Raw genomic sequence first — 27105 nt, 5'->3', positions numbered from 1 at the left:
GGAGCAGAATGGTCACCCGTCGCATTTGAGAGACACAAGCTGCTTCCAAGAGAGACCAAATACTGAGTCTATGACAAGGAGTTATGCGCAGTCATCCATGCCCTCAAGACATGGAAGCATTTTCTCTATGGTCAAGATCTCACAGCTCGCATCGATCATCACGCCTTGTGGTGGCTTCAGACCATGCTTGTCGTTCAGTGGTCCAATCGTCAGACCAAATGGGGCTGGTGGTCTAATCGAGTATCAACCCAGATCAGAGAAAATTGTGGCAGATGATCTTAGCAAAAGAGGAGGAATGGTCGCCTCTATTTCTATAATCCAAGAGTCTTCTAACGAGGAGATTTGCAACCAGTACCATATGGATTTACGCGACTATACTATACTGACGGATGGTTATTCTTCAAAGGATGACTTTGTGTGTTGCCCTCTACCGTGCTACCATACTCCTCGATATGCACTCTTGAGAAGATAGAGCGCAAGTTTTTCTGGCCTCATTTACACAGTGATGTTCATCTATATGTGTCTCATTGTAAGGTGTGCCAGCAAGTGAAGGTATCTCATTGGAAACTACCGGGATTACTCTAGCCCTTCGAGATTCGGAACCAATCCTTTGAGCAGACTAGCATGGATTTTGTTACAGATCTTCCACCAACTATTGGTATCAGGAACACCATGTCTCTGACCATTGTGGACAGGTTTTGCAAGTTTGTCATGCTAATTCCATGCAAAGGTACCATCGACGCATAGGACATAGCTCGTCTTGTTCTCAGATGTTGGTATCCAATGTGTGGCATGCTCCGTATCATTGTGTCCGACAGGGATTCCTAGTTTGCCAGTCAGTTTTGGATGGCCTTGTTCGATAACTTTGGTACCAAGCTCAGTTTCCCCATCAGTTTGCATCTGCAGTCAGATGGCGAGACATAATTCTACAACCAATTATTCATTTGATAATCTGAAATGCTATGTTGCGGTGCTGAGAGTTGCTTGGAATAGTACTTACCCCTAGTGTTGGAAAGGTCACCTCCCCATCTGTAAGCCCCCAAATGAGGAGAGCATGGGGGAGGGAGACCTAGGGCAGAAGATGCCCAGAAAAGAGAGAGGGGGCTGCCACATGGGCAGCACCTCACAAGAAAAGAAGGCTGCAAAGGACGGAACCTGTGGAAGGAGCAGAAGGCGGGGACAGCAAGCCCTAGATCTGACCTGGCAGGGTGCGATGACGTCAACAGCAGTATGGTTCAGTACAGCGCTGCACACGTGGCTGGAGAAGAGCCTGGCAGAGGGCAGAACCAGCAGCAGCAGGGTGAACAGGCGCTGACATGGCTGGGGCCTGGGGGAGCAGCAAATGGGGCTGCCAGTGGGCAGAGGCATGCCTTGTATAGGCTGGGCCCTTGCCTAGATTGGAGGGCCAAAAGCCCTAGAAGTGTGGGCCAAAGGGCCCTAGTTTTTGGAGCCCTTAAAGGGCTGGTTTTGGGGCAGACTGGTCGGCCCAAACAGACCAGCCAGTCGGCCCTTTTAGGGCTGGCTGGTCGGTTACTTCAAGGGGCCCTTGGGGCTTATAAAAGCAGAGGCCACAGGCCTCATTTCATATCCAGCAAGTCAGCAAATATAGGAGCAGCAGAAGTCTGATCTTTGGGCCTACATCCAGGAGGCAAAGCAGGGCCAGAGTTGCTGCAGACTGAGCTCACTTGGGGCTGAAGCCTAGGCTGCCTACTAGGGCAGCAAGGTGCTGAGATCTTTGGATGGAAAGTCTACTTACGCTCGAGGTGGAGCACACGGGCTCGAGTCTAGAGATAGCCGGTAGATAGGAGAAGGACCTTGTGGTTAGACCAGAGGACCACACCATTGGTGGGACTCTGGATCTATCTCTTTTGTATTGTCCATAGTTTTGGACGGAAATATATAAGTTTTGGTGTCTTCTATATCTGGCTGGTTCATTGTCTATTGATGAGTCTGCACATCTATGTGATGCACATTAAGTAAAGAAGTTTGCGATTCCACACCCCACACACACACTATGTGAGCTCCTAGGCATTACTAAAAGTCTTGCGCTGTGCGTACCCTCTGTTGGGTCATTTCTAACACCTAGTTCAAGGGATCCTGAACGACACCCATTCTTCTAGTATGGTCGGGCTCCCTATGAAGCATCTTTTGGCAAAAGTTCAAGTCCCTTCTCACTCAGACATCCGAGAAGGTTTACGAAGCCGATTGCATCAGAGAGACCTATGAGCAGATCATGGAGCTAGTAAAGGACTGCATTATCAAAGGTGAGATTGACTTACCGAATGTGACTTGCAAGCCAACAAGCACAATTGTGATTTAGTTACGAGGAAGGGCAATGGGTCTATTTGCGGATCATGAAGAAACTCGTCAAGCAGATTGGAAGGAAGTGCCCGAAGCTTTCTCATCAGAGTTTTGGACCCTTTCTAATCATCAAGATGGAGAACTACGTGGCCATGAAATTGTAGTTACCTTTCATGGCTCAAACCATATGTGGGTCCGGCACTAACCACAATACCTGATGTGGAGCAGGTTGAAGTTCAAGCACAGGGGGCTCCCACGAAGCACCATGGGTGGAGAAAGATTTCTTCGCAGACTATCGAGACCTCCTTGCAGCATACAAGGCAACTTTCTCTCTACCCTAGTTCGAGTTTCAAGAGAAGGGAATGTCACGAGCATCCACAGCCTGTGGCCATGCTGGATTGCCACGCAAGCAGCTAGCTCATCAAGAATCCACGTAGGCAGGCACTGGGTCTGTCACGTAGGCAACAACGTTAGTAGCTGCCATGTGGGACTGCCACGCAGTTAGCCAGTAGGTGCTTGCCACACAGACATCGCAAGAGTACACGTAGGCTAGTCGGTTGCTAGTCAGTTGGCTGTTAGTGCCTACCACGTGGCCAGTCGGTTGCCACTTCAGCAGGTCGTTCAACAGTAGCAATAGATTGGGACAGGATGAGGTTGGTTGGTCAGCATCTGCAGCCTGGTCGGTATTTAAGGGCCCAAGGGGGGCCTATAAAAGCAGCCCCCTTGGTCCCTCATTTCTCATCCACTCCTCAGGCCTTCAAACCTTCAGAGTAGCAAAGCCAGTCTTCCGCGCAGCAAACCAACAGGGTGCCTTAGCCTCTGGCTTATTATTATTATTTTTTTTCGAAAAAGGAGACTTCTATTAAGTAAGAAAGAAACTCACTAGAGCAAGCTCTGTGCGGAAATACAACATGCTAAGCATGTAATGAAAACACCTCAGAGGAATGAGGTAGAAAGAAACCAAGGCTGAGGCTGAAAATGCCAAGTCAACCTTGTAGAAGTCTCAGCAAAGAAGGGAGAGTCTCTCCAATTTCTGAGAAAAGTAATTCTCTTGGAGGAGGCTGCTCGAGATGATCCCTGTATGGTCGTCCAAATGACCATCAGAGTGTGTACCGTATCTGTCCAAGTACTGGCCAAGATCTAAGAAGGGTGAACCTGAGAACCCTCCAGAGCCTCAGTGCATTTGGCTCTCCAAATGTGCCATGCTGCAATGCTAGCTAAGATCTCTTATGGAGAGTCAACCGAGGAATGAGCAGCTCTGAAGAGAGTGGCCGGAACATCCTCTAGAGAGCACGACTCCACAAGATGTCGTCGGATGTGGAGAGCCCAAGAGGAGTCAAGTCCCTCAAAGAAGACTTGGGGCCTTGAAAGAGTGAGCCAAGCCACTGATCCCCAGGTCATGAAGAAGCGTAGGCGAACAAAAGTGCTGAAAAGTCTTGCAATACCCTTCCATATGATTCTCGCCTGTCTGCAATCCCAAAGGCAGTGTTGTATTGTCTCCAAAGCAGAAAGGCAACGAGGGCAAGAAGGGTCAGCTCCGAACCTAGATCTCCATTGGTTCACTGCTATCCCACCATGAATAGAAAGCCAAAAGAAGAGAGTGATTTTTCTATTCCGGTGGGATTTCTAGAGCCTTTGTCAAAAAATTTTCTGCAAGTCAGCAGAAATGTGAAAGTTCTCCCAATGATGAGCTCTGGTACGCCTCCAACCCCTACAGCTGAGCTGGAATTTCCTGGCATTACTGGCCGTGTAAGGAAAGATGGGGATGCCCTTCTCTCCGTGCCCTTCATCTATACTTGACCGGTACTCATCCAAATATAGCTTTTACAATGGGATTACTTTGTCAGTTCCCATAAAAACCAAGAGAGAACCACATGAAGGCTGTGGTATTTAAAAGGTACACACAGTTTCTGAGATCACGTATCACACTGGGAGTGAGCTTGGTGGATTCTGTGATTTTGTTTGGACTGGAAATTTGAAACATGGTGCTCGATGTCAAGCAACTGATAGTTGCACTCTCTTCCACGTGGCAGCCTACCAGTCAGTTTGGCTCAGATGGATATTGAAGGACATAGGAGTTCTTCTAGATGAGGTGATATTGATCATGTGTGACAGGAGGAGCTGCATAATGACTGCAAACAACCTGGTATTTCATGGTTGTACGAAGCATATCATGTTTCGGCACCACTTCATTGAAGAGTTGATTATAGATGAGATTGCGGAGCTACTTTATTGCCCCAGAGAAGATAACATCTCGGACATCTTCACAAATGCTAGGACTTGGGGCATCTCATTCATGCATGGCTATTGGCCCACACATAATAGTCACTAACCGAATTGATTGACACGACTCCAGCAGTTCTGAAACCTCTGATATGCAAGCAAACACAAGAACTCACCAAACATGAGGAAACTGAGCAAGTTGCTCACCACCCAACCATGACATCTACGGGATGTGATCCTGAATTAGGAGATGTCCCCTCCGAGCCACAAGCTGAGCTACTGGCATGAACTCCCAAGCAGATATTAACCAGCCTGGTGTCCCGTACCACCAGGTGGCGCTGTGAAGCCTGGGATCTGCTGCTGGGCCTTGGGCTACGCTATGATGCAGGCGCACGTTTGCGACTCAATCCAGGATTAGACCTGGCACCTGGGAATGAGACTTACTCCCATCGGCTCTCTGAGAAATGAACCCTTGGGTCCCTTATATAGACTTGGGCCCCAAGCTCCAAAAATAGCAAAGATCTCTAATTGGTTCATATCCTTGCCACTCAACCCAAGAATCAAGCCTGCCTACCTCTAAGCCTCCCCAGGCTACCTGAGCTGGTCTTGTGTACCAAGAACACGTGGCATACCAAGCCGTGCACATGACATACTTCCCCTCCTCTATGAACTCACTCCTAAGTTCGCTAAAATACGCGGGAATGTCCTTTGGAGGTTCGGTAATGTCTCCCACGTCGCATCCTCCTCAACACGATCCTTTCACTTGATCTTTGATTTCGTGATAGTTCTATTACGAATTTGTCTTTCATGAAGTTCAAGAATATTCTCAGGTTCGTGCGGAATAAAAGTCAAATCTGTAGCTTTTATTATCTCTTGAGGAGAAACAAGTTGATCATCCGCACCCAGTAACTCTTTTAGTCTACTGACATGAAATACTGGATTAGGAGGCAATTCTAGTCTATATGCAACTGGTTCAATTCTTTTAATAACCTTCAATGGACCATAGTATTTGGGGGATAACTTCGGAACCAAACCAGTACTTAGGCTCTTGGATTCCTTGGGAATATGCAAATATACCATCGTTCCTTCAGAGAACCCTCTAGGTGAACGATGTCTATTAGCATAAAATCTGTCTCGATCTTGGGCACTTCTAATAGACTCCTTGGCAAACTGTAACATTTCTTGCATGTCTTGCAAGAATGTCTTTGCAGCATCATTTTGGATTCTCTTTAACCCAACCATAACTGGTGACTTAGGTTGAAACCTGTACCTAAGCATAAAAAGACTGTAACCAGTACTCGAATGCTTTGCACTATTATAAGCAAATTCTATCATAGGTAGATAATCTTCCCATGAAGACTGTCTCTTAGAAACATATGCCCAAAGCATATCTTCAACCAATTGGTTGACCTTCTCTGTACTACCATCAGATTGTGCATGATCTGAGGAACTCATACTCTGAGTAGTTTCTAACTTCTCAAAAACAAGTGTCCAGAAGTTACTTGTAAACTTCGAGTCCTTGTTGCTAACTATGTCAGAGGGCAAACCATACAACTTAAACAAGTGGTCCACAAACTCGTGAGCCAGTTGAACAGCTGAGATGGTTGTTCTAATAGGTAAGAATCTAGCCTTTTTTGTCAGACGGTCCACTATGACCCAAATGGAGTCATGACCCTTGCGTGTTCTTGGCAAACCGGTATAAAATCCATGGAAAGACTTTTTCATTTATTACCCGCGATTTGCAATGGCTGTAATAAATCCGCGATTCTAAGGCGTTCTGCCTTAGTAACTTAACAAATCCGGCAACCTACCACATAGTTTTGAATAAATGCACGATTTGAGGCCAACAAAAGATATGCTTCACAAGAGACAAAGTCCGATGTATACCTGGATGTCCAGCACTAGAAGCATCATGACACTCCCAGAGAATCTTGGATCGAAGATTTGAAACATCTGGCACACACATCTTTTTCATTTCGGAACAGCAAGCCGTTCCTAAGCATCCACCGACCTCCCGCCGCCTGTATGATAGGTGGCACAATTCCTGAGTCCTGGTCAACCATGGAGCTCTCATCTTGGACTTGCCAATAAGAATTGAAATGGCTATCAGTTGCGCAAAGCCCTCTCAAGGATTGAAATAGTTCTGAGGATATTTTCGTAAATGACATAGCATTTACAAACTTGACTCGACTTAAGGCATCCGCCACACTATTCAGCGAACTGTATTTCAAAATCAAAATCTTGCATTAATTCTGGCCATCTAGTCTTCTGTCCCCTCAATTCAGACCCATCACACACATACTTGATTGACTGATGATTGGTCAATACAAGAAACTTCGAACCATACAAGTAGTGTCACTTTTAGAGCATACAGAAGTGCATAGAGTTCTTTTTCTAGGGTGGGCCAATGATATTGGGTGTTGTCTAGCTTCTTACTCTCAAAACCTATAGGTTTGCCCTCTTGGAATAAAGCTGCCCCAATCCCAAAATCACTTGCATCGGCCTTGCGTGGTAGACTTGCGTCCGCGACCTTTCAATATGTTTGTCAGGGATTCCGTGATGTTTAAATAATCATGCACAAATTTTTGTAAAAACACCGTGAATCCTAGGAAAGAACGAAGTTGTGTCACAGTCTGAGGGATAGGCCTTTCTAAAACCTTCCGGATACGATCCAGATCAATGCTAATACCTTCAGAAGAAATCTTGTGTCCTAAGTAAATGATCTCCTTCATAAAGAAGTCACATTTACTCATCTTGGCATAAAGAATATGCTGTCTTAGTATAACTAAGACAATCCGGAGGTGTCCAATGTGATCCTCTTGTGTTTGGCTATATACCAAGATGTCATCTAAGAACATAACATCAAATTTACCCAAAAAATCTCGGAACAAATCATTCATCATTAGTTGGAAGGTGGCAGGAGCTTTAGTCAAAACAAAAGGTAATATGAGAAACTCGTAGTGGCCATACCTAGTTCGAAATGCGGTTCGATCTATGTGTTTAGCATAGATACGGATTTGGTAACAACTCGTACGCAAATCAATCTTAGTGAAATACTTCGCTCTGGCCAAACGGTGTATCAAATCATCGGAACAAGGAAGAGGGTATCGATTCTTAATTGTCACTTTATTTAATCGTTTATAATCTATACACATTCTCCAGGAATTATCTTGCTTCTTTCTTAAGAGGACAGATGCTTCCCAAGGTGGTTTACTTGGGCGGATATAGCCATATTCAGATAATCTTGTAGCTATGAAGCTAACTCGTCCTCCTCAAGCTGGGTCATCCTATAAGGTGGAACACTAATAGGTCGAGCCCCAGGTACTAAATCTATGCGATGGTCTACTACCCGTTTTGAAGGTAAACCTTCCGGCAGTTGAGCGGGGAATACATGCATGAAATCATCCAACAATGTTCTCAATTCAGGGTGTTCAAACACACTTAAATCATTTTTTTTATTAACAGAAACAACAAATGAAGAAAGCCGAATCAAAACACACTGATACACATCATAATGAGAAGTGTTTGTTATATTCTGAAGCTGCATCGCACATACAATAGGTTCCTGAGAAGAGGGAATAGTATCACATTGAATACAAAATTGGGTGTCCTTATCCAAAAAAGAAGGGTACGCTCTTTCCATTCAATTCGAATATCGTGGGTTTTAAACCACTCTATTCCGATTAACAAGTCCAGATGTTCCAAGTGCATGACATAGAGCGTAAGAGCAGCTGTGTAGTCTTGAATCCGGATAGAAAGTTCTTCAATCTTGCGATCCCAAAACTGCTTTCCAGCTGGAAGCTGCACCTCGTAGGTGTGATCGCTAGGTATCGTGGACAGTCCCGTCTTCTGCACAAGTTTGTAATTAACAAAGTTGTGAGAGCTGCCCGGCTCAAAGAGAATGTGAACTCTTTGGTCCCTAACTTCTCCATAAACTCGGAAAAGATCATGGGAACCAAATAATGAATTATTAAAAGTGCAATTACAAGAAAGTGGTCAGGTAATGACATTTACAGAAATACATGTCATCGAAACTTGATTAGCTCCCTTAGCTTTGGTACCTGGACCCGCATGGAGCTTCGGTCCCTATGCTTGCATCTGGTTCTTGCGCTTAGGACAATCATTCCTAGTGTGGCCCCGCTCCTCGCATATGAAGCAACGTCCTTCTTTCTTTAACTTCAATGTACGAAGGAAACGGGCACGATCATTCTTCGCCTGAGTCGAATGTTTCTTGGAGGCATTGTCTATAGACTTTGATTCCCCTGTACCAGTGGTAAACTGGAAGAACTTCCTCTTGTTCTTTCCACCCGTGTCGGCAACTGTGGTTCCCTTTGCGTTGGCCATGGTATCATCATAGATGCGCCCGTAATTCATGGCCTCTTGCAAAGTGGTACACTTGTTGTTCTTGATCTGTAACTTGTATGAGTCAGGCAAACCATCTACAAAGAAACCTAACAAGGTCATTGGATCCATCTTTGTAGCTCTGGTTTGCAAATCCTGAAACCTCTGAAGATAAACCTCAAAAGTCAGATTCAGTGTGGACATATCGAGGGCTTTGAGCTTTCTCCTTCTTCAGAAACTCTTTTCTAAAGACCCCTTCGAATTCTTGTAAACTACTCAGTGCTTTCTATCAATTCAGAGAACAGATTTTGCAGAGGCATTTTGAATGAGATGATTGCGAGTTGCCAAACACATATACTTGAACTTAAGAGTTTGCAATTAAGCTGGAATTAAGACTTATACAGCTTAAACACAAAGTGACATCATTGGAAAATGCAATATGATTGAGGGGCTAAGACGGGCCCCCCCCTTATCCAGGCTCACTTTATTCTTGAAAATGGAGATACAAGACCAAGGTGCAATGCACCTTCCAAACTGATGAACTCAGTGAAAACCTAGGACCTAGATACAAGACTCAAGAGCATATGTGTAAGGTAGACAACAAAAAGGAGGACTCGAAGCTCAGGTTTCAACTCTTGGCTTGCCCAATCCACAAGGAAGAAGCCTGCAACAATCACCACTTACATCCAACATTAGAGACAAGCACTAGTTTCTAGGAAGATAGTAGAAACAACACGAAATAGTGCTGTAAATGAGATAAACTTGACAATACAGGCTCCCTTCGTGACTTGACCCTTTTGTAGATGAAGTCCTTGATGCCTCTGAAGCTACCTTGGGTGAGGAGAGTGTGGAAATGGGGCTGGAATGAGAACAGCTTAGAAAAACAGCCTGTAGGCTAGAGAGAGAAAGCTTTTATGGAGTGATAGCTGTAGAGAGAGAGTGCCAATGCTGATCCCAAGGGAGGAGATGTAAGAGAGGAGCTGCTGCTGTTCCAGAGGTGCACAGAAAGGCAGATTTCTGCAAGGGAAATGGGCTGGAACAGTAGAGAGAGAAATTCTGCAGTAGAGAGAGAAAGACTGCAGCAGGAGAGAGAAAGACTGCAGCAGGATAGAGAAAGGGGCTGTGGCTGCTCCAGGCTAGGTGAAGGAGAGAGGATGCTGCTGCTGTTCCAGAAGAGCTGAGAGGGGGCAGATTTCTGGAGAGGAGGGGCTGGAACTGTAGAGAGAGGATGTGCTATTGTAGAGAGAGAAAGTGCTGCTGAGGTGAGAGAATGGCCTGGGGAGAAGCTGGCTGCACCGAAGGAGCTGGAGAGGTTCTGCTGCATCTTCCAAAAGGAGGGAGAAGAAAAGTGACGAAATTTTCATGTGTGGAATGAAGGGGAGAGGCCTTCTTTTATAGGCTCAGCCCCCCCCCCCCCCCCCCCCCCCCCAAGGCCTAGAGTGGAAGGTGGACACTTGTTTCAGATTTTTAGTGGGCAGCAGTCCCAAAGAGGACAGCCCACAACCTGCCCTAAATCTACCAGATTTGGGGCCAAACACTTGGACTGCATGCCCTGCCACTTGCCATGCATGCTGCTACATGTGTGGGACAGGTGGACTGACCTGCCAGCTCAGATTCCATGTGGCAGTCTGCCACGTGTCACTCCCAAAAACCCTAAAATTTCAAAGTTGTCAGAATTTAATTCTAATCGCACCCATGGGTTCCCAACAGCTTAGACTATCTATTGATGTACTCTAAGGTCATAATTGAGCCATACTGAGCTCATTTGTTTGTCGTCTTATCTTGTATCTGCATTACTCTTGGCATGCTGCCAGGCCCACACCCAAAGCTCAGGGAACATTCTCTTGAATGGTTCCTAGGTCGGTATGCAATCTGTGCATTTGATTGGTCCCATGTTTGGGTACTCAGGTGGGGTGTGGTTTCCAGATGTCCCTCTCAAAGAGAGGCCATCACTCTTGTGGGTTTCTAATGCCCATAACCCCAAGCAAGGGGGTCCACCCTCAAATGCTAGACCTAGTCTCCATTGTCCGTAACTGAACAGTAGGAAAACATTTCATTTCTTAATAAGCATACTATTGAAAAACAAAAAGAAATAGTACCAAGCAAGTGGATACATGTTGAAGCAGGATGACAATTCTATCCATGTTGCAGGCTTGGGTTGGAGTTCCTTCCACCACAATAAAGCCTTTCTTGACATAAATCGTGCTGCAAGCTGTATTTTCTTTATCATCCGGATAAAATGGAAGTGTACTTGCCACTTGTGCAACCAAGTGTCAACAACCTCCTTGGTTCTGATCGCCAGGAAAAGGATTTGGAGTGATGTGCGGACCTAACTCTGAAGCCATGGCATCCACATGCGTGAGCGCGTGAACAATGCTAGTCAAAAGTGTGAGTGTAGTCTGAATTCCTTGGAGTTGCTGTGTCAACCCCGTTTGATTTGTGTTAACCTGCTCAAACTTTTCATCAAGAGCAGTGGTGAATTCACTGAAGACTGTCTTTGTAATTAGATCATTATAGAGACCCTGGTCATTTTCCGCATGGTAGTTCATATCTTGGTCTCCCATCGCAAGCACGGGGTCTACAGAATCAGCCATGACTGAAATCTGATCTGAAAAGAAGATAGGCTAGAGAAGAGAAACAAGTAGGTGGCCTCGGAGCTAGGAGGTAGAAACGAAGTGAAAGCTGGCCAGGAAGAAGGCGATGGAAGAAGGGAAAGCTGGTCGATGAAGAAGGTAAGCTGGTTGAGCTGAGCTGACAATTCAGCTTAGATTCTTGAACCTGGGACTCCGCTCCTAGCTATCCGTACGAAGTGCTGTAGCAAGCCGTACAGGTGTTCTGGCTCCCGGGCCTGAAGGTGTAGAGGGGCTGGAATGCTGTGCAATCTACAGGCTATGGGAGAAGGCAAATTGGCCGAGCTAACAGTGGGCTTTTAGTAAAGCCCTGCTTTTCCAAAAGCTCACCTCCAAAAACCGAGGGGTAGCGCTTTTTTAAGCCTCCAGGCCCCCCCGAAAAGTAATTGGCCTAGATTGCGATCTAGCCCTATCCTGTTGCGCACCTTCGTGCGCTTCCCTTCTACCTGCCATGACAACCCCTGAGCAGCCAACTAACACACGCGATCCCCTTTGGTTCGCCCCAGCTCTAGGCTCTCTCCTGACTCCCTTCTGACGCCTCTACCTGGACCTCACTACCTCCTCCTAACTACACCTCTGTCCCTCTCTCTCAGCCTGTCACATCTTGCAACGAAATCACCTGCACTCTCTCTCTCTCTCTCTCTCTCTCTCTCCTTCCTTCTATCCCAATTTAATACCACTTCCCTTAACCGATGAACCAACATACACTTGCAAGGCATGAACATGAATTTCGAACTTAGGGCATACCTGGAGAAAAATTCGTCCAAAATTCTCGCAACAGAAGTTCCTACCTCAGGAGTTGGCTCTGATACCAACTGACACGACCCCAGCACTCGTGAAATCTCTGATCTGCAAGCAAACACAAGAACACACCAAACATGAGGAAACTGAGCAGGCTGCTCACCACCCAACCATGATATCTATGGGATGCGATCCCGAATCAGGAGATGTCCCCTCCGAGCCACGAGTTGAGCTATTGGCACGAACTCCCAACCAAATCCTAACTAGCCTGGTGTCCCATACCACAAGGTGGCGCTGTGAAGGTTGGGTTTTGCTGTTGGGCCTTGGGCTACGGTATGATGCAAGTGCGTGTCCGCGACTCAATCTAGGATTAGACCTAGCACCTGGGAACGAGACTTGCTCCCATTGGCTCTCTGAGAACTGAACCCCTGGGCCCCTTATATAGACTCGGGCCCCAAGCGCCAAAAATAGTGAAGACCTCTAACTGGTTCGTACCCTTGTCACTCAACCCGAGAATCAAGCCTGCTTAGCTCTAAGCCTCCCTAGGCTACTTGAGCTAGTCTTGTGTACCCAGTACACGTCGGATACCAATCCCTGCACATGACACTGTGAGCCCCCATATGAGAGGTCAACGGATTAGTAGACCAGGGTAGATTTAGGCTTAATTGGAACAGCAGAATGGGCTGGCATACCCTCAGCAACCATTGTCTTGAACAGCAGAACGGTTGGTACAACATTAGCAACCATTGTTTGCCCGTGTGGAGATACATCTGCAGCAGTACGTGGCATTGCGGAAGAAGGGCGGTACAGCACTGTCAGGGGCTCAGCCTGGCAGTAGAGCAGCTCCAACAGCAGGTTAGAGGCAGTAGCAGGAGCAGTTGGGGTCGGCAGCAGTGTTTTCGCCCCTTTTCCCCTATAAATAGAGAGGTTTTTGTACACTTTATCAACCACAATGAAGCTCTGCAAAGGCAACACGGACTGAGGAGTGTTTGAGCATACAGCTTCCCATAGATCTGAGCATTACAATCATCCTTGGTTTTGCTAGATGTATTTAGCTCTTCTCTGAGCTGTTTTTCCAAGCTTGTGGAGAAATCTAAGTCTTGAGTTCTTCTCTTCACCTCTCTCTCTCTCTCTCTCTCTCTCTCTCTCTCTCTCTCTCTCCCCCCCCTCTCTGTGTGCTTTTTTGAGCGGTTGAGTTCTCCTTTCTCATTGGGTCGCAGAATTTCACGACCAAATTGTTTATACAATATGCGGAATTAGATGATAGCCAGATGCCCAAGGACTTGTAGCAGGAGACAACTTGCATGAAGCATCAAAATTTTACTGATCCATTGTGTTGAGCTCATATCTGAATGAGACGGGGATTGAGACACTTGTTGAGCTTGAGCCCAATCAGCGACATCCTTGAAAGCGAAAGTCTAGAATGATTTGCTCTTGGACAAGCCAACCTCCATGTCGTGAATTATGTGGGGGAGGAGGGGATGTAGGGGTATGCCAAAGACCTTGGCTAAAATCTTGAACTGTGTCCAACAGATTGATCAGTCTCCATTGTCTTATGTTGTATTTGTCTCTTCCTTGGATATACATCCGTAGGAAAGAGAGGAGGGCATCTGTCTTCAAATATCACTTGAAATTTACGATGGAGGGAATGCCTATCAGGTCCCAATGCTGGACGACTAATAATCCAACTGAGACTAGCTGCGGTGCAGTGTCTGCTTCCTTGCATGGGCATCTGTATCTCAGAGCTATACAGCCCCCTTAGAAGCCTCCTTTGAGGTCCAAACAGGTGCATTGCTCCCAGATCGATTAGCCTAGGAGCTCTAGAAACGATGGGCATCCAGCAGCTCACAAGGATCAATCTGCTGTGTCTGGATTCCTGCACTGGCAATCATTTGACCCATCTGGATCTCCAACAGCTCATCAGGCAATAGCTGCAGTAGAACACAATGAAATCCCTTCTAGTTTTGCTAGGTCATGACATAAGCCTCAGGCCGACTATCATAGGTATGGTCTACAAATCTCTCCTTTTGGTCGAGCTCCTTCGTGGACCGGTTTCTCCAGGTCAACGTATTCATCCTGCCACTGGTCATAAAGGATGAATAGATTTATACAAATTCCCCAATTTCAATTTTAACATCAACCATACATAGGTCCATGTGCACACGGAACTAGACTCAATTACAAGAATTATTTTTTGATCAACCTAAGAAAAGCAGCCCTGGCAAGATCTTGGAAGACATTGGCCATGATCAAAACTTCTTGCCCGTACCTTGAAGCAAAGACACATCTCCTGTTAGAAAAACATTCAATTACCCATAGACAATGATCAGGCCGATTAGAGATCGAAATAAAGATCCTATGACTTTAGTTAGATCACTTTTAAAGCTGTTTATGTAGAAAAACGGAACTGAAAACAGATCAGCTATGGACAGAATCAAGATACCCAATTAGAAGGTGATTTTGCGCGATAAAGAGAGGCTGAATTTGAGCGAATCAAATCTGCAGCTATTGGTAGGTAAGACCAGCGTATAGGGGCCCAAGAGGAGTAAGTAGATGGCTGGAAAATTGTGATGAAGAGGCGCACTGAGGGGGGGAAGTGGGCTGAGCAGATTCACACATGAGGCCGTAATATGGAAAGCAAGCAGGAAGCAATGGAGATATGAAGGACGGGCAAGCTAGAAGCACAGAAGATTGGGGCATACCAAGATGGAGGAGCAGCAGCCCGCAGGAGGAGAGGAATAGGCGCATGAGGGTGGAGGAGCAGCAGACCAGCAAGAAGAGGATGAGCGCTCAGCTTCTATGTGTGTGAGAGAGAGTGGCCAGCCCCTTGAATTTATAGGTGTTGGTTAGACGAAAAGCACAAAAAGCTAGAGCCAGAAATAGGAAAAGCTTCTAGAACCTTCCAATAGGTTGAAAGCAAATAAAGCTGAAAAGCAAGGTCAATAGATTCCTAAAAATTAGGGCAAAAAGCTGAAATTCGAATTTTGAATCCTAATTAAAGCTTTTCTTTAAAGATTTTTAATTCAAGACCACTCTGCCCCTACACTTTTATTAGTTAATTAATTGCCCATGCACATTTGATCATATCTGGTCTTAGACTACTCGGATTTCGTTCAAACTGAAACCAATGAATAGACCTTGGCTAAAGCTATTACCTAGCACTTGGGTTTGTGGTTTTGAATATCAAGTCCACCTCGCTAGGGCGTATGTGATCTTAATCTGTCCTTATTAACTAAGCATCATCATTTCAGGCCACTGAAGGTGCTAGAAACACCGGGTATGGAAAACCCTTGTGGATGTGTGAGGCATCATCATTCTTGTATGGCATGATGTGAAATATTGTGGTGATCCGGTAAGAAATCATGCACTAGCTCCGACACCCTGTCACTGGATGTGACTATTATGGACACTAAAGATCCAACACCATGCTGAAGATGGTAGAGTAAATGAGTCATATTGAGGATGACTGATCACACTGAAGGTGATACAAGGTCACTTTGTAGGTGACAAGGACACAGTCAAGGTGCCAATAAGTAATAGTCACATTGAAGGTGACATGAACATGTTGAAGGTGTCAATGTATAATGGACACACTGAAGGTGCCATAGCTATACTGAAGATAGCCTCATGGTGATCAGCCATGGAATGGAAGAGTACTCTGTAATGCAGATGAACATGTGCACATGGTAGAAGAGAATGCATGTTAGGCCGGAATGTGAAGTCCTGCAAATGGAACTCAGACACACGTGTGGTTCGTAGAAATAAAAAATAATATGCGAGTGATGTAGTAGCAAAAAGAACCAGCGTTTTACACCGTAATTGAGGCCATATTAATGGTCAATGGGGAAGGTGGGCAAAACCGGAATTTTGCCTTGCTTGTTATGCTATCTCAGCTAGGGTAGACATGTCGGAGTGAAGAGGAGATCGAACTGGACAAAGAGAGTGGATGGGAAAGAATGTAGAGAAGGGGAGTGCCGAAAGAAAGGAGAGGAGAGGGATGAAGGAGATGATGCTTGGAGCCTCGACACTCGAGAATCCTCCTTTCAGATCTGAAAATGCCCTTCAAAGAATCTACGCCTTAGATGACACCCATATGGTCCACGCCTCTGCGCGTGTGCGCACGCGCACATGCGCGCGCGCACACACACAACTTGGGGAGAGAGAGACCAAGAGAAATGCAAGGGATCTCAAGACAAAACCCCAAACCAGTGAGGAAAACCTCTGCTATACAAGGCACCAACTGTACTACAAGAGATGAGAAACAAGTGAGGGAGGGGGCTTATATAGACAGCCACCTCCCTCTAGTTGGTTGTCATATGGCCGACCCTTGCTATAGGTGGGCCGACTCCTGTAGTAGGTGGGTCGACCCTTATAGTACGTGGGCCAACCCTCATAGAGGCTTCCACACACAGCCCTATAAAGGGGCTTGCCTCCTGCCCTAGGACTAGTAGCCTTATGGGCCGACCACCTCAGCCCTATAAATAGGGGCTGCCACGGGGCCCTACAGGTCCTCTAGCCCTAGTTGACTTGCTTGCACTAGCCACATGCCCTACAAGAGGGTTGCTGCCCAGCCTCCAGGGGTTGACCATCCTATCTTACCCAAGCAGCAGGCGTAGTGGGCCGGCTCACAGGTCGTCCCAGCTCTGCCCATAAAGGGGTTGATAGGAGTTGGCCTCATTGTTGGGTGTAGGAAGCAATGGAATGAGAATGAAGTGCAAAGGGAGCAAACAACAGATAGAAGCAAGAACGAAGTATTGCTCAAAAGGATAAGAGGAAAATACAAAGGGTGGCCTGTGTGTCCCCAAGTCAACTATATGGTTGACCAAAGAAGTCAACTCGTAGAGTTGACCTGACCTACAAGGCTCATACCAAGGCTAAGTGCTAACAAACCCCCCTCCATGGTATGGTTGAAGTATCTTGGAAATATCTCAGGAATACTTGGAAACTACATCATGGTTGCATATATTCGTCCCAGAGGGATATAGCAACCTATGATATGTACAGAGTGATCCCTCTCGTAACAAAAGGAGCCAAGTGTAAAGCATGTCGAAATGCCTCAAACTTGGGCTGTGGTAAAGTTTTTGTGAATAGATCTGCCAAGTTGTCCTCGGGACAATTGGATGTCTCCACTAGATAGTCGCTCTCGAACATAGTGATAGTGGACCTCAATATGCTTTGTGCGTGCATGAAACACTGGGTTTCTAGCAAGCGCCAAAGCACTCTGGCTGTTGGTGTAGATTGTAGTAGAGTCGGGCTGAATGATATCAAGATCTGCAAGTAACTTGTGAAGCCAAAGGCACTCTATTGTAACTGTGAGAGCTGCTTTGTACTGAGCCTCACAACTGGATGTGGCAACAGTAGGCTGCTTCTTGCTGAACCAAGGGATGCATAAAGCTCCAAGCATAAAGCGGTTGCCGCTGTGTGACACCCTAGTGTCGTAACATCTTGCCCAGTCACTGCCCGTGAATGCATACAAAACAAGTGGGGCCTCTGAACCATAGGGTAAAGCCCAAATGCTGCATGGCCTTCAAGTATCGAAAGACCCTCTTCAGTGCTTGCCAATGCTGTGTACTGGGCTTATGCATGTACCTGTTGAGCTTGGAAATGGCATTCTGAAGATTAGGCCGGGTATGACAAAGGTGTATGAGGCAACCAACAGCCTGTTGAGAAAGGGATGCATCAAACAGCTAGGCTCCAATGGAGTAGAACTGACTTACAATCCTTGAACTGGAAGCGATCAAGGAGCTGTCCAATATACTTGGACTGACTCATCATTATACCCCCCTCAACATATGTAAACTGTATGCCGAAATAATAGTGCAACCGGCCCATGTCTGTCATGGCAAAAGACTGCTGTAAATCAGCCTTGAAATCTGCAATTTGTTCCATATCTTGCCCAGTGATAAGCATGCCATCCACATATAAAATCAGAATTAAAAATTCTGATGAACTCTTTCGGACATAAAGAGTGGCCTCGGTTGGGCTGCTCTGAAAGCCACGGGCTATCAAAAATGCATGTATCTTCGCATACCGTGCCGGGGTGCCTGCTTCAATCCATAGAGGCCTCTTTTGAGCCGGCAAACCATATTTTCAGAACCTAATTGTTCAAAATAAGGTGGCTGAGTGATATGGACCTCTTCCTGAAGATCACCATTAAGGAAGGCAGTCTTGATGTCCAGCTGATGAACCTCCCAATGCCGATGAGATTCCATAGCAATAACACACCTGATAGTAGTAATGCGGGAGGTGGGAGCAAAGGTCTCCTCAAAGTCAATGCCTTGTTGCTGTGCATATCCCTTTGCAACCAAGCGGGCTTTTAGGCGTCAACACTGCCATCAGCTTTCCTTTTCACCTTGTAGACCCACTTTGTGCCTATGGCATGCTTGCGTGCTTAGCAAGTCACACAACTCCCAACAAGTGTTGTTTCAAGCTCAGCCTTCATGGCATCCATCCATTCCTTGCTGTCAAAGGCATCCTTGTGACATAAAGGTTCCTCATTGCAAGCAGTAGCAACCAAAGCTACAGCCAAATAGCTGCCACGTGTGTGTTTATGCGCACCTCTAGTGCGGGCTGGCAAAGGCTCAGCTTGTTTGCTGTCCCTGAGTGTGTCCAAAAGCTATCTCGGGACTGATTTTTGCGGTTTACTGACAGCAATCTCCTGTCCAACTGCATGCTCAATAGCATGATCATCAACTAAAGGCATATCAGGCTGAGTAGGAGCTATTAATGGAGGATGTGCACTAGTAGAAGTGTATGGCACAACCCTTTGCATTGGTTGCTCTGGATCTGTGGGCGACTGAAGGAGAGACAACAATTTATCAAAGACATATGAGGAATCAATAGTAGGCTGTTTTTTGCATTCCAGTCAAGGTAAAGGCAGTGAATACAACATCCCTACTGACAATGACCTTACTCGTGCTGGGCTGATACAACCTGTATACCTTGCTCTCTGCGCTATAACCAATGAAATATGCATTTTACAGCTTTGTCTTCAAGCTTGTGCTTCAGCCTAGATGGCACATGAGCATAAGCCAATGACCCGAACACCCGCATATGAGAAATTTCAGGTTTGTGACCGTTCCATGCCTCGTAAGGTGTGATAGTCTTCAATGCCTTTGTATGTGCCCGATTGAGCACTCAGTTGGAGCACATGACAGCATTATACCAAAACTTATTTGGCAAAGACTTCCCTTTGAGCATGCACTTACCCATTTCCATCTTTGACCGATTTTTCCTCTCTGCTAGCCCGTTCTGCGCGGAGTATAAGGCATTGCGCATTGATGAATAATACCCCAAGCTGCCAAAAAATCAGAGAATTCATGGGACATGTACTCTCCCCCCCCCCCTGTCAGTGCGTAGAGTAAGGAGCTTGTGCCCTGATTCATTTTCAGCCATGGCAAGCCAATGTCTGAAGCATGGGAACACATCAGATTTGGCCTTCATGCCATATATCCAAGAAAATCTGGTGGTCATCCACAAAGGTAAAAAAGTAAAGTTAGCCCCCAAGAGATGCTGTCCACATCGGACTGCACACATCACTATGCACAAGGTGAAGCTTCTTGGATGCACCAACTGTCCCATCTTTTGGAAATGATAAATGGTGCAATTTACCCAACAAGCATGCCTCACAAACATGTTTAGCTTGTGCATGCATGGGTGGGAGAGCAACCACCATGTCCTGTGAATGCATTTTAACCAAGCTTGTGTAGTTGAGATGACCCAACTGCGCATGCCATAAGTGGGAATCTGAAATTACAGATTCAACAACCAAATTTGCCACTATAGATGGCGGTTTGTCATATTTATCAAGATGATATAGCCCAGAAGAAAGTGACCCAGTAACTAGTAAGTACTACGCCGTCATCGTACTGGTTGTCATACACGGATATCGATAACCATCAAAGAGAATCCGAAGGCTATTCAAGGATATGGTTGCAACAGAGATGAGGTTCTTCTTGATACTTGGGACAAACTAAAACGTCCGGGAGCGTGATTGTATCACCTGCAATTGAAGTGACCTCGGCTTGGCCAAACCTTTCACGGGATATGATGCATTGTTGGCACATGTCACTGTGCCACCATGTGGAGCAGCCCCCAATGTCTGAAAGAGTGATCTGCAAGAAGTGATGTGCTTGGAAGTACCACTGTCGAAGCACCAATCTGACTTAGAATCTAAGATAGACAAGGTTGTAGCATGCTTCTCTGGAAGGTATTGGCATGTCACCGTGAAAGCCCACTCATGGTGAGTAATGTTTGCTACCTCATGACCATGGTCTGGGGCAGCAATAGTAGTAGTGACAACAAATCCCTTTTTTTGCTTTTTCTTTTCAGAAGCGATGTGCTTGCAACTTTCAGAAATATCATGTCCTTGGCTTCTTGCAATAATTACAGCGTTTGCTGTTTTTCTTCTTTGCATCAGACGGGGTAGAGTTATGCGAGTGTCCAGCAGTATATGAGCCTCTAGAAGGCTTGGGTTTGCTGTAAATGTGCTTATTCTTTCCCTTATTGGTGTGTTTAGTGACAAAGGCCTAATTTGCAATTTGAGAGGCAGCATGATTTGTGCGTCTCTGCTCCTTGCAGAAGAAGGGAAACAAGCTGGTTGAAAGTATAAGCCTTGGGATTGCCCATAGCAACCAACCTCAATGTAGTAGCAAACCCTTGGTAGGACACAGGAAGTCCATTGAGTCTTTTGGACACTACCTGAGCATCTGGAATCCACATTAATGAGCTGCTCTTGAAAATCCTTGATTTTTGTGATGTATGCATCCATTCTGTCCCCCTCTTCCATTTTGACATTCTCTAATTGTCTGCGTAAGGAAGCAACACGTGCCTCATTGGAATCCTGGTAAAGGTTAGCCAAGATGGACCGAATGTGATGAATGATATGTCTCTTGACTGGAAAAGCAATGATAGAATGTGCTTGGGCATCTCTACCATCCCATCTGTCCTGTTCGGGTGTGGGAGGTGTGGCTGGAGTAGTAGTAGATCCAGAGGTGGCTGTAGCAGCAGCAGAAGTGGATGCCATAGGGGAAGGTCGAAGGTCCGATCCTGAGACAATACCCCAAAAATTTTTGGCCACCAGCAAGTGTTTCACCATGTATGACCACATGGGATAGTTGGGGCCATTGAGCTTGTTCTCAGCTGAGAACATACCTATCCAATCGTTGCTTCCCATTGCAAAAATAAATCTCTGAAGGAAAAATGTGTGCTCAAGAGTAGCCTCTAGGATTTCACTGCAAAATGAGCTGGCTGTCCAAAAATGACAGCAAATGTCAGGCAGTGACCAACCAAAAATTGACTGCTCAAACAATGAGTTAGGTGCACGTGCTGTCCCGAAAAATATGACCTGCAAAACAATATCTGTTCGGTCAAAGGACCCTCCTGCCAAAGATAGCTGTCCTACAAAAATATCAGCCCAAAACAAGGGGCAAATCTTTGCAAATGTATCCAATGATCAATTGAGCTGTGAATGTCCCAGATGGAGGATGCGTGCCTCAAATTTGACAGGACAACAAGCCCAAATTAAGGGGCAAATGCATAATAAACCCAAATTTAGCTGAATAAAACAAATGTCACTGCAATGGACAACGAATTTGGCAAAAGGCCCAAATTGTGAGAGGGCAAATATGCCAAAATGGGGACAAATTTAGAAAAGCCCCAAATTGTGCTGCTAGTTGCAAATGCGACTCAATGTGCTGCAATTTCAAGCCAATGTCAATATTCTTGCATGCAATGTCTACCAAATGCCCAAAAATGAATACAAAATTCAACAAAATTGACAAAACCCCCAATTTCTGAAAGGGCAAAACGGTCAAATTTTGGGCAAATGACCAAAAGCCCTGAATTTTGCTGAAATAAAGCAAATGTGACAAAATATCCTGCAATGTGACTGCGATGTTGTACACATGTTAGACTAGTCTACAGCCTATTTGTGGTGTCATTTGAGTTGCAGTTCAGCCTCAGTTACCAGTCCACCAGAGGCGCAGTTCAGCCTGGGGTGTGATCCTTTCTCTGTGGTTGTATGCAGAGGTTATCCTGTATTCTCTTGCATAGTACATGGTATCAGAGCTGGAGTTCGTGTAAAGTCTGTTCCAGGATAGAGCGGAGTAGACGGAAGTTGCTGCTGATTTTTGAAGGCGTGGACAACATGGGAAGAAAGTGAATCACTGACAAGGGTTAGGTGAAGGCGTGGACAGTTTGGGAATAAGCTGACTTGCTGTAGAAGGTGTGCTATAGGCGTGGAGAGCTTGGGAGAAGGAGATCCTCGTGAAGAAGGCGCTACTGAAGCAGCCTCTTCTCTTTTGTTCCCATCCAGTCTCCCTCCTTGTCTCCCACCCACCCTACCTTCTCTTCTTTCACCCACCCTCTCTTTCGCAAGAGCACGCTTGGAGATTACGTGAGATGGCTGAGAACCCAGTGAAGATCCCTGATAACCCATATTCCCGATAGACTATCAATTGGACAGTAATAATTACGGAGTGTGGAGAGTGATGATGGAATCATAGTTGCGATCATACGACCTGGCTGATTTATGCTTGTTGAAGTTGTAAGGTTGCATCCGGAGGAGGATGATCTTGGAATCACGGATTGGAAGGAGCGAGAGACCTTGGCGCAGTTTTTGGGCTCGGTCAATGCTCGAGTGGCTCCTTTATCTTCTTGAATTGTACCCCTAGGTGATAAGCCATGTGAAGCACATGACGCTGGCCAGGAGTATGTGGGAGCATTTGGCTCTGCTCTACAATAGGTTCTCCCCAATGAAGCGGGAGTGACAGGAGATCTCTTCGGAGGACATGGCCATTACTATGCTGCCCCCTTCTTCAAAGAGTACTCAGCGTTCTATTCATCGGGAGGCTGAATACTCTCATGTGGGAGGAGCTTGTGCGTATGGTGTTGGACTAGGAAAAGCGGCTCGAAACCCTCGACATGGTGGAGGATTGAAGCCTTGGCTGCACCGCAGGCAAAAGGGTGGAGAAACAACATGGGAAAAAGGAAAGTCTTCCGACAAGAAGTTCGATGAGGATTGCGATGCTTTCAAAGCAAATGTTCATGTAACCACTGTGGCGAGAAGGTTCACTATTGGAGAAAGTGCCCTCTGCGAAGCCATAAGAGGGATACTGGCTTGTCAGCAGCAATCGTAGACAACCCCAATAGTCGTACACGTGGAGATTATGGACACAAGAATTCCATCTTCTTTTAGAGAGGGGCCATGTCATACCATTGGTGAGTCTCGAGCGTGGATCATGGACAGTGGTGCTTTCAGGCACATGTTATTCTCGAGAGCTCATCCAGGATCTCGGTCAGGTGAGATTTGCATCAGTGGTAAGTCTATTTGTACCAATTGAAGGTGAGGGCAGGTTGAAGATAATTTTGGATGGCAGAGGGGGGAAGCATACCTCCCAGGCTCTGTATGTTGCGACTCTTGGTTACTACCTGTTGTCAGTGCACAAGGTGTGCAAGACTGGCATGTGCAGGGGGTTTGAAGAAGAGTCAGTGGCCATCATGTACAAAAGCGCCAGGCGGGTAGCATGGGAGCGAGCAGTTGACATGGGCTTTGCAAACTAGGTGTCCGGTGGCATTCTCGATGCCCGCGCTGATAGAGCAGGAGTGGAGCCTCAATGTTGGATCAACTCTGATTCGGGAGGAGATTGATATTGGTGTACCCTCAGTCTCAAAGCAATCTCATGGAGCAGCATCAAGCAGCCAGCCTTGTCATCCACGAAGGCTAAGAACTAGGCTGCTTGTGGAGTTATGGAGGAGATGGTGTGTCTACAACAGCTTCCTTGCGAGGAGGCAGGCTCCACAGAGGACAAGAAGCTTCTTCATTTGCTCTGTAATTACTCCAGCTCATTGGGAATGCATTGACAACCTGGAGCTGAGAGGGGTGTTAAGTTAGGGAGTGAGGGCTTCTATGTGGGGGTGCTAGAGGGAGGGGGAGTATTTTTGTCTTTCTCACTGTATTCCTGCAGGTTAGGTGGGGGTCTAGCCACGGCACAATGCCAGTGTCAGAGGCTTAATTATTGGGCCTGGTTGAGGCTGGTTCAGGGCCTGGTAAATGTCAGAGTTAGTACCACTAACCAAGTCAGTTTGGGACCCTGACCCGGGTTAGTCTGCCAGGTCATCAGACCTGGTTGGTCAGTTAACTGCCAGTCCCCCTCCTATATGTAGGGCCATTTTGCCCTGGTCTTGTATCACATGTTTGGTGCAGCCAATAGCCTATTTATGGTGTTATTGAGGTGCAGTTCAGCCTCTGTTACCAGTCCACAGCTGAGCCCTGGGGGGGTGGTCATTCATTGGAGGTCTTCTCAGCAGTTATATGCATAGCCTATAGGTTCTCCCGTATGCTCTTATGCAGTCTGTTCTCTCTCTAGTCGCAGTTTGCTCCCTCTCTCTATTTGCAGATCTCTTCTCTATCTGTTAGTATATGCTGTTCCACTTTGACATCCCCCCCTTAGCTTTCATTATATCTGTTTTTTTTCAGTCTCATAGACCCTTTGGTCTTTCGTATACTTCAGTAAATTTTCTTTGTTCCTTTCATCGTCACGACCCAAGAGAAACTTATCTTGGATGCTGTAGAGGGGGTGACAGGTTTGAATATGATTGCAGGGCAAAATATACCAGATCCAAGAATTGGTTGATGTGGTGTTTCCTTATCCCCCGCTTCTGTAGTGCATGAGAGCATCGGTACATGATGAAATACACCTACTGTTGTGCATTACAGACTTGGTGATGCAATAGCCAATCATGATGTAGTTCATGGTTGCTAAAATCTTGCGCACGTGATGAGATTTATGACCTTGATTTTCTCTATGCTTTACCTGATGAGCTTTTCTATGTTCATGGATCCCGCCACATGGCTGACATTTACTGTACTTTCTGTATGCAACGTTTGTGCTGCTCTACCCACTGAAAAAGGATAAAAGAGATTTTCCCCCCCCTCCACCCACGCAAACCCAAAATACACTCACATACAACCAACCAACCACTGACCCACTGTGTCCCTCCCCTTTTCCTCTTCCATTGCGGCGCAGAAGTCGTGAGCTTGTTACCAGGCTTAGTGGGAGAAACAGAAACTTCATTTTGGCTCTAGAATGTTCAATACATCTCCCCTGCTTGCATGTCTTCTGGTAAAACTTGTTGTAGATGCAAATGCAATGTATGATTTTCTTATTTCCTGCCAAAGTAGTATCAGGTCTTAATACAGAAAATTGGAACTATGCTGATTTCTCTTTGGTGATTCCATTCAAAGAGTCAACGGTTGAGCTGATATTGTCCTCATATTTTGGTCTAGGTTCAAAGGAACTAATTATATATATCTTCTCTCTCAGGGCAAGCTCGGAGGCAGACTTTTATAGATGTGACTTGAGGGTATCGATATGGTTTCGAATGTGCTTCAAGCACTCTTGCCACTGTAACATACATTTTTCAAATGCGGGCTGTATTATATTGCCTGAGATTTTCAATTTGGAGCCTCAGGTGTTGTTCCAAGCTAAGGAATGGAATTCTTGATCAAGTGGCTTCTGTATCACATATTTGTTTCTTATTGAAATGGTGTATTTTGTCTGTCCTATGGTTGGAAGCCTGTATTAGCTATTTTCGTCTTGCTCTAGTGCTCTTCAGTTAAGGCTGATGATGCAGTTAATGAAAAAGAGCCAGTCTCTGCATCACAAGTCACTTTTGTGCATGTGGCCTTGAGCATTAAAGCTAATGAGAGAGCTGGCGGAATCTTAATTTCAGATTCTGGCAGCAATTTCCTTCTTTTTGGTAAGTGAAGGGAACTTGTATATCTTGTGTGAGTTGGCAGGTGACCCAGTTTGGAATTATAGTAATCTTCGCTTTCTTGAAATGTTTTGGTTCTTTAATGAGAGCTATTTTCATGTGATTGCTTGTGTTGTCTTGGCTTGTGCGTGTCGTGCTTAAGAATGTTGAGGGTAACATGGCTTCTGAAATAGGACCAATTATATTATATGGCTTTATCATCTTCTCTGCTTTGTTCGCCTGAATAGAAAGAGGTCATGTTACTCTGTTTGCAAAGCCACTCACTGAGAACGTGTCATTTGGATAGGCTCAGCAGAGAGATTTGGAGTCGCTTAATAATACCAGAGAGGACCTAATATAGTTACTTGGTATTCTAAGAACTACTTCTGCGTGCGCCCCCCCCCCCCCCCCCCCTCCCCCGGTCCGCACCCCAAAAGAAAAGAAAAGAAAAGAAAAAGAAAATAACAACAACAATAACAAAGCAGATCTTTGTGCTTCATTGTGTATGTTGCCATTGCGATCAATGGGGGAATCTATGACATTTGGTGTTTCATTTCCCATGAGGCTACGGCTAATCCAATATTTTTTTGAAAATGTGGTTTATAATGGAATGGCGCAGTAAGTGATGCTCGTGTGGATAACTGGTTGGTTTCCAGGCTCACAGATGTGCTTGGTTAACAACCTCGAGCGAGGGCCCAGCTATCTTACTTTTGTATGATGTCTGTGTTCTTCAAAATGGGAGTTCTTTTGTTGTTACTAGGATTAGATTTAGTTCCACAGAGTAAACCTTTTATGCCTCAAAAGGTCATATGAAAGCGAACGTACTAGTTCTTGTGTAAAATATGAAGAGTAAGATAGATGAATCCTTGCAGATTAGATGCTTTTATAAAAGCATTGGGCAAATTCTTGCAGATTTGACCAATTATTTTTGTGGAAGGATGACTTGTGAAGTCTTTTGGTAGCTTTTCTGCCGTCTTATTGGGCATATAGCAATTAATTAACTGAGAGTTCGTCACTTGTGACTAGCCACTTGCTAAGTATATTGCTCAGAAAAAGCAGGTACTCCTCAAATTTCGCCACGAGGATTTCAGCATGTATGTCATGTAAGAACAGG

General features: G+C 45.7%; 1 protein-coding gene across 3 annotated transcripts in view; it reads left to right on the top strand.

Annotated features, from left to right (window-relative positions):
- LOC147885010 (ARM repeat superfamily protein) overlaps window positions 1-26003 on the top strand; it is a 46606-nt gene extending 20603 nt beyond the window's left edge. The window contains exon 8 of one of the 3 annotated variants that reach the window (XM_087397692.1): window positions 25562-26003. In XM_087397692.1, coding sequence (XP_087253818.1) covers window positions 25562-25588 — 27 coding nt within the window. In that variant the 3' untranslated portion in view covers window positions 25589-26003. The remainder of the gene's footprint in view (window positions 1-25561) is intronic. The other 2 variants (XM_087397690.1, XM_087397691.1) reach the window with 2 other exon arrangements.
- The last annotated feature ends 1102 nt before the right edge of the window (window positions 26004-27105 follow it).

The sequence above is a fragment of the Dipteris shenzhenensis genome, chromosome 26 (assembly GCF_047967505.1).
Source record: "Dipteris shenzhenensis isolate YYH24624 ecotype China chromosome 26, Dip_SZ_1.0, whole genome shotgun sequence".
In the NCBI taxonomy this organism is placed as follows: domain Eukaryota; kingdom Viridiplantae; phylum Streptophyta; class Polypodiopsida; order Gleicheniales; family Dipteridaceae; genus Dipteris; species Dipteris shenzhenensis.
The sequence above is the reverse complement of the archived record's forward strand: the minus strand, read 5'-3'. Positions and strand labels throughout refer to the sequence as shown.